At 39.9% G+C, this 8,416-nt stretch overlaps 1 protein-coding gene across 8 annotated transcripts in view; it reads left to right on the top strand.

The window, feature by feature from the left end:
- The window catches only part of CELF2 (CUGBP Elav-like family member 2), a 298,803-nt gene extending 290,934 nt beyond the window's left edge, over positions 1-7,869 (top strand). For 7 of the 8 annotated variants that reach the window (XM_040645434.1, XM_040645431.1, XM_040645429.1 and 4 more), the window contains one exon: positions 106-477. In XM_040645434.1, coding sequence (XP_040501368.1) covers positions 106-233 — 128 coding nt within the window. In that variant the 3' untranslated portion in view covers positions 234-477. Of the gene's footprint in view, positions 1-105; positions 478-1,651 lie in introns of those variants that run through there. The other variant, XM_040645428.1, reaches the window with a different exon arrangement.
- Positions 7,870-8,416: the final 547 nt, after the last annotated feature.

Below are 8,416 nucleotides of genomic sequence, written 5' to 3'. Positions count from 1 at the left end.
CCCCCCCCCCCCCCCGCCGCCGCCCTGACGACGTCCTGCTGCGTCCTGTCTATGCTGCTGCCTCTCCATGTTGATTGCCACTGTCCTTCCCCTTGTGTCTTCCAGGCTTTGTTAGCTACGACAATCCGGTATCCGCACAAGCTGCTATCCAGGCTATGAATGGCTTTCAGATTGGCATGAAACGCTTGAAGGTCCAGCTGAAGCGCTCCAAAAACGACAGCAAACCTTACTGATCCTAACCCCAGAGGCTCCCTGCTCTTATTTTAGCTTTCTTAGGGTAAGTCCCACAAGCCAGCCTGTTCTCCACAGGAAAGGCAGAGGAGGACCACATTGCCAACTTTTACCAAGAGAGACGGTTATTTTTACAATAAGGCCTCCATGTCCCCTCCCCATCCCCCCACCCAGTTCGCCATAATTAAAAACTTGGGCTACCTTGTTTCTATCGAGTAAAACTCCTCTTCCAGTTGTGCCACTGTATTCTCCTTTGTTTTGCAATTTGAATCTCCTTTTACTTTTTTGTTTTGTTCTTGTTTTTTGCTTTTTTTTTTCCTAAAGACAAACACACATAAATAAATGACATCTTGAGAATTTAAAAGGCAAACAAAGGCTAACGTGCAATTCTAACTCTGAGACCCCTGGTGCCCCAGAGCACTGCCTGGAGAATTCACCCCTCCTGTCCGCGCCCACCCCCTAGGAGGGCGCCAACCGTTTAGAGGTTAAGGTGGTGGCCTAGCGCGAGAGAGAAGCCAGGAGAAGCACTTAAAACAATACAAACATCTTTCCACTACATTTGGTTTAACAAGTAGGATTTTATTTTAGGGTTCAAAGAAACATGACATTTATCGGTCAGATTATTACACTGGTTGTCTATTTTGTTATTGTTTTATTTTAGTTTTTAGAAAGGATTACTGTACAAAAAAGATTTAGAGATCTGTTTCTTAAAGCTACAGGGTTTAAAAATAAAATAAAAATGAGTGAAAATACTTGATGTTTCTTGAAAGATAAATTTAATAATAAATAAATAATACATAAATACATAAATAAAAAAGAAAGCCACAGGCCTGTAAATTTTATTTGTAAAAAAAGCATTTCTATTTTTGTACAAAATTTTTACTGCCTCAGAAATAATGGAAGTTATTTATTGCCTATTGTTAACTTATTGGGTACCTAAAGAGCAGTTCTCTGTGCTAGCTAGATCCTTTTGAAGTAGTCTCTAGAGGAATCGTTCTAGGAATAGGCTTTTTTTCACCGTTGAACCCTAGGCCTACAGTTCATGCTTTTCCCTCTTGTTGTTCGTATCTGTCTGACGATTTTGTTCGTAGCTTCCATGATCTATCTAGTTTATAGTTCGGTCGTCTGACTCTCCCCCCATATGTTACATCCGTTGAAACTGGATCCTCCCCCCTGTCCCTCGCCAGCCCCCACCCCAAAACTCCCGGAATCCATCCCCTCTCCTCCTCCGGATGGATTCTCTTGGGGTTCCATTGTGCTGTGGATAAAGATTGTAAGAAATGCAAATTACGGGAATGGCTCCTAGACTCCCCGATGACCTAAGATTTGCATTAGTTTTTCTCCTGCACCCTTAAGAGTGATTTTGTTGCTGCTGCGTAGATTCTGTGTAACTTTTTACTCTCCCTTGTTTTCTCCCTAGACATCTTCATGCCCGTTAGTTCACCGTTTGCCTAGCATGTCCCTGTGGCGTCTCAAAAAAAAAAGTTTCATCGTCCCGTCATTGTTTCTGATGTCTTTCTGACCTCACATCACATTTGGTTCTCCTACTGACCTTTGATCTAGTTTGACCTTTGAAATTTGCATGTGACCTCATCTAGCTATGAATTCTGGGAAGTCAATGTGAAAAACATTGCTGCATTCATGCAAGACTGAAATTTATTATTAGACAAATTAATTATAGAAAAAAAACCTGTGGCAAAAACGTTTCTTTCTTATTTTTTTTTTCTTTTCATAAAACAGACTTGAAAGTATTATACAGGGATTGGCATTCTTCCCGGTCACTGGTAACAATAGCAATATGTGTCCAGGGACACAGAATGTTGGTTTCTAACAGACTACTTCCAAAAACAGTTTGAGAAAAAAACTGTCTGATTTTAAGTCTCTAGAGGTCTGTAATAGTTTTTACATTTTTCAGGCAGTGTAAAGTTTTTTGATAAGGCCATTTTAGGTGGCTCACTTTCTCATTAAGATATATATATAGAACCACTTTTTGTAGATTAGTATAAGAAAAATATTTACCCTGTTTTGGGGCAAATGCTACCTATTTGTGTCACCTTTTGCTGAACTGACTCACAGTTAGACAATCCATGGTTTAATGCACATGAAATTACCTATATTTTATACTGTTTCAATGTACAGGAGAAAGGTTACTGTAAACTGTGTTATGTTGGTGCTTCTGTGAATTAAGTTGTGGTTTCAATCATGAGTCTTATGGTCTTAATGTTCTCTGTTGATAAGACAAGTTTAGAATTGGTTTACTTAAAGAATTTCAAAAAAAAAAAAGTTTGCTTAAAAAAAAATTTCATGTGAGGGGGGGAAAAAAAACCCTATTCCAGAATAAGTTTTGTGTTGGCTTGTAAAGCATTGATGTCATTTTTTTTTATTGTGGACTATTTAGATGTGTTTGTGTTCAGCAAAATGTGATTTTTTTTTCTTTTAAAGAAAAACAGTGAAAATATATAGTGCCAAATTCCAAAGGTACTTCCTTCCTAGAGCTTCAGTGTGTTTCTTGTGAGGAGTAATTTGATAACATGGGTATTTTATTATGTGTTTTGTATAAATCCCTAATATTTAAAAAACAAAAAACAAAAAAAAAGGTTAAAAAGTTTGTTAACTTGCTATCCTGTGGTCTTGTTGCCTGAAATTGTTATTGTTTGTTATTTCTCTATGATGTTTTTTGTAAGACATTGTATAAGTGCCCATGTCTCACTTTTTTAACCGCTCTGCACATCAATGCTGTGACGGCAACCTCACGATGTATTTCCTTCATGATATATGGAAACCTCTAAGGTGAGAAAGTTTTGAACTTCTAACCCTTTCTACCCAGAGCTGTCTGGAGCGTTGGTAACTTTTTATACCATTGTCATTTTTGTTTGTTCCAGGGTGTTTCTAGTTTGGAGCCCCCTTCCCCTCCCCCCCATACATCTTTGAGTTTTGTCTTTCCTACTTTTTTTCCCCCACTGGTTGAGATCCAAAAGAAAAAAAACACAAAGCAAATCTGAAGGGAAAAAATAGAGTTTTGCCCTCTCCATTTTAACCCCCTACACCATTTTTTTTTCTTTTAGTTTTATTTCTGGTCATCAAAAAAAAAAAACTAACGTGCTGCTGAAATTCCTTCTCCGGTTTTAAAAACAGTTGATTGGATAGACCTTCTAAGGGGGATGGTAGGTAAGATTCAGCACCTACATTAACCTTAAATTCTAAATGCTTTTGAGACCCGGTGTAGGGGTATGTTCTAGCTCAGAATATTTTCACATACCTTCCAGTTAAATGACTTTGTGATGGGTAGTATTTTGAGGGATTTTGTTTAGTTTCTAATCAGCCACTGTGCTGGGCATTCTCTGATCCCAGGAGATACCTCTAATTAAGCAAGGTATCTGGGGTTAGAAGCTGATAGTCCTTTCTTTCCCTGCCTTTTTGTTAATTTTATTAATTGAAATCATTGAAGGGGGACTGACCATCTAAGTCCAACTCTGTTATCACAGTTACTGACCAAACACCTAGCACCAGACCCTGCTGCCACTCTGTAAAGTGCCACATTACTTTGACTTCGACTTCACGTTGAACAGATCTCTTGCTGTCTTGACAAACCCCGGTGTCATCCCTGAAGCCCCAACACAAACTCCTGCCTTCTTGAAAGCAGGCCCTGGCAGCTTCTTTGTCTCTAAAGGAGTTGAGAAACTGCTGGCTCCCTTTCCTTCCTCCTTTTCCCACTCACTACTCTGTTCAGTTTAATGTGTGTGTGGATGTGATAGCCCTGGGATGGAAAGGACTAGCCTCTAACGATGCAAAAAAAAACACACAAAAACTAAACACAAAACAACAAGTTTCCTTCTTATAGCACATGCACTTACAATGAAATGATTTGTATTATCCTCACACGTGTTTACTACTGCTGGGGCCTTCCTTCATCCTTTGAGGGCTATTTTGTACTTCCTGCAGCCATCAGCTTAATACCAGGAGCCCGCGCACATCTCTCTCACATACAGCATAGGGTGGTTTGTGGACGCACAGCACACAAGAGAACACCATCTGAATTTCAGACTGTCCTCCTCTCCTTTCACCCACCCGCATCTCCCCAAGAGGAGCCTGAGTGCCGGTGACAAGAGGCTCGGGACAGGCACTTCACATTGGGTATTTATTTTGCAGGTGACCAAAATAGTACATTTTAGGGGGGGGGAGTCTTTTTTTTTTTTTTTTTTTTGCATGTTTGCATTGTTTAAAAGCTGCCCCTCCTCAGAGACAAATTGTCCTTTTACTCACTTTATCTTTTAATATCAAAAGGAAAAAAAGCTGCAAGGGTGCAAAGGGCCTGTGCCAGAAGGAAAAACACACAGGGAAACTGCTTTTTTTTAAATCAAGTGTAGAGAATAGTTGTTTTTACACTAAATTAGAGACTTGTGATAAAATGGCAGTCCTCAAAGGCGTAACAAGTTCATCTTTCTTTCACCATAGGGGTTATAGTTCTTTGGCTTGTGCTACTCTGGACTCATTTTACTGTTTGTTTTTATTATCTTAAGTGCTAATTAACAAGAAGAAATAAAATTTTAAAAAAACCTGTAGTTTCATTACCTTTTTGAATAATGTCATACAAAAAAATGTATTTGTGTTTTTTTGTGCTGTGAGAATTGTTTGTAGATTAATAATATCATTTTGTTTAGAATTACAAAATAGTTTTTAAATATTGTCTGAGAAAAGCCAAAGTTAATGCAACCTAGTGGAAACTGTAAGGCCATTTAAGTATTGTTTGTTTTATTGATGCATTTGGATTTTGTTGTTTGATGGAATTTGAGCCAAAAAAAAAAAAAAATACGCAGGCTTTCCTATTTCTACAACTGATTGTACTTAACGCATTTTGTACCAGTGGAACTTTTTATACTGGAGATTAAAAAAAAATGGAAATTTTTGTGGCTTACTCTAGTGGGCCCCCTGACAATGACTGATTTCAAGTTTGATTTCTGGTTGATAGAAAGAAAGTTGCTTTTCTTTTGAGAATTAAAAACTTTGGCTTGATTTCTTTTTTCCCTTTGCTTATATCTAGCATTAGAATTTTGTCTTAAAATACAGCGGTAAGTTTCACTTTTTATTCTGTATTGTGCAGTTACACAATAAGGTAATTAGATTTAGAAGTACTCAGTCACTTTAAGTGGATAAATGTATTAGTTACAACTTTAGGGGTTTGCTTTTTTGCTGTTTAGATCAAAGTTTTTTCTGATTCTTCTGTCCTCATTGTGAACATAACCGTGTAGTTGAAACAGTCAAACTTATTTTTGTAACGTATGTTATTGTGTGATGCAGTTTTTTGCTTCTGTCTCCAATATTAAACCATTTTCCTAATACTTGTTTCTCTCTCTGCGTGTTGTATTGTTGGTAGTCATTATATGTTGGTGATACATCTACACACCTCACTGTTTCACGTATCTGTTTTTTTTCTATATGTTGTGTAAAAAGATACAGTCGATTCCACCTAAGTGAATATCTGATTTGGGGAAAGGGGGAAACTGCACACCAGCCACCTTTGATTAATGTACAGCAGCCCATTTTAACCACTGCTTCCAAGATTGCTACTTATTTCTATCGTTCACGTAGATAACTGCCTACAGAGTTGGATTTCCCAAGACCTCTGCCGGTCTTCTGGCCCCACTGGTACCTGTCACCTTCCCTCCTCTCTCCCTCTCGTGGGTGCGCGGATGCAGTTCCTGACGCTCACTACGGCTGCTGCTCTGCTGCGTCACTTTAAGTAAGGGGAGCAGCAGCAGAGCTGGGACCCTTCTACCTCCCCGCACGTCTAAAGGCATATCATTACCAACTCTTCCTAGGAACTAACCATGTTTCTTAAAGAGGTGCGCTCTAAGGGAAGAAACGATACACTGACCTGGTGAATAGAGATGTGAAAGAGTTAAATTAAGTTTACGCGTTCCTATCAATCACTGCCTACATATAGAAAACTAATTCAAATTATTCCTTTTTAAGAGCTGATTGAATCCAAGAGCAGCTTTAATTATTGAAAATAACAGAAAATAAAGGGACTATTTCCAAGTGCTCAAAAGGAAGCTCTTACTCGGTGAGGTGGGAGGGGAAGGAGGTAAAGGTTCTCATGCTCACATCTTCATGATACATCATCCATTTCCAAACGAAAGCCAAAAATGCCATATGCGTCCACACAACTCCCTCCTGAAAGAACACCTTGTCCCCACTATCACCCCAACCCCAGTTACCAAAAGAGAACTAAAGGAACAACCATTCCTTGGACACCCTCTGAAACCGAAGCTCCAGGCCCCTCTCCCTTCTCTGCCCATCTCTTATGCTCAGGAATCTGATTGCTCTCCAAGTGCTCTTAAAAGATTCCACTGATGTTTGCTCCCTCTGTCTTATCTCTCCTTCCAACTTTTCAGACGCACAAACTGTCTGACTCAGGCCACCCAGCACCGGGCAGCCTTCCTCCCGCTGCCAATGGGATTTTCCCCGCAGGTGCTCAAGCCCTTCACCCTCTGGTTTCAGCGGCCCCTCTGGCCCCTAGATTGTCTTTTCTAGTCGGCTCAACAACAGAGGGACCTAGTGAGGTGGAGGAAAGGAGGTTCTCCCCCATAGGCCGAACACCTCAGTGAAGTGACTTCCACCAGCTCCAAACCTGCACAGATGGGAGCTGACTTCCTGCCAATACTTCTGCTTTAAATCTCACAGCCTTCATCAGACTGCCTCTGAAAACCCACTGCTTACCTTAGTTGGGAAAGATGGCTAAGGGGGTGGGTTTTTTTTTTTAATGGGGGGTTTTGAGGGAGGGAGAAGGGGGTAAAGAGGGTGAGCAATTCTTTCCAAGATGCAAGTGTTTATTTTTAAAATCTGTAAGTAATAGAAGAATGAATGTGTGTGTGTGTGTGTGTGTATACACACACACACACAATATATATATGTGCCACCACTTGGCACAAGGCAAAATACTCATGCTAAGTAAAAGAAGGGAAAGACAAAGCCAGTTTTTTGTTGTTGTTTTTTAGAAAAACAACAAAAACCGTAATTCTCCAAAGAAGGGAACAAAAATGCTAGTTCCCTTAAGTACTCATGACTGTAAAGTTGGTCCCTGCTTAAATTCATACTTACCATTTTGATTCTGTAAAATACCGCTGCAGTGTTAGTTAGCAAGGTGTATCTGTTTGCCACCCACGGACCACCTTGGGAAATTACAGGACTGTCAACGTTTACCGTGCTGACGGCAGCCACATGTCTGCCCAGCCCATGACACTTCCCAACAACCCACGGGCTGGGCCTCTTAGCTGGCAGGCTAGGAAACACAGTGAACATCAATGTACTGTGAATCGTTCCTGATAAGTGAATAAAACATTGTGACCAAACAATCAGCTTATTCACTTATCAGGAATCGACTGTTCTGCTACTTCGCTGTTTTCGTTTCTCATCTCTGTTGTAGCTCACTATTTTTGCTGTGTTCTGTTTTCTCCTCTCATGCTTGGGCAAAATCACTGGGAATATTACCTTCATGTGACCATAAAACGTTTATATCGAGTGAAATGATATCTTAACAAAATCTATGCACTTGCTATCAGGAACACAATACTGGATGTGTCTTATATATATTGAACTATATAGTACTCGATTTCTTAAATAAAGCTTAAGAAAGGACTCTGTTGTGTGTAAAGTTAATGTGATCATTTTTCAAGGCAGTGTTTCTAAGGGGTGTTTTTGTTCTTTTAAGTCTTGAGTGATACAGGATATTTTTCATTAAAATTATATCACTGGCTTTATGACTTAATATTCAATAAATTTTCTTTGGAAACAAAATGGAGTGGGGGGAAGTTCTTCCGAGTCCATTTTAGCGAGAGACATCTGGAAAACCATCCCCTTACTGGTGACCATGGCAAACCTCTACCCAGGGCACAATGGGTAGCAGGAAGCAATCCCTTCATGGCCCAAGCCCCCTGGAAAGCGTCTAGAATCTGCCCTAAACTAGAAAACCCAACTGCCTTTCTGAATGTGATCTCTTCAGGCTCAGAAGAAAGGAGACAAAAAAGAAAGGCAGCTCCAGGAATAATGCTGGTTTGCGTCAATGCTTTTCCAAAGTGATGTGACACTAAAAACTCTCTCTACGCTGCTGGAGCGCAATGGCGGCTCTATTCAGGACTGCAGAATGAGAGCAAGAGAGGGTGTTTGATCATTCAGGATAAGAAGG

The sequence above is a fragment of the Ursus maritimus genome, unplaced genomic scaffold (genome assembly GCF_017311325.1).
Source record: "Ursus maritimus isolate PB19 unplaced genomic scaffold, ASM1731132v1 scaffold_31, whole genome shotgun sequence".
NCBI lineage: Eukaryota > Metazoa > Chordata > Mammalia > Carnivora > Ursidae > Ursus > Ursus maritimus.
This window is presented reverse-complemented; position numbering and strand designations above follow the sequence as displayed.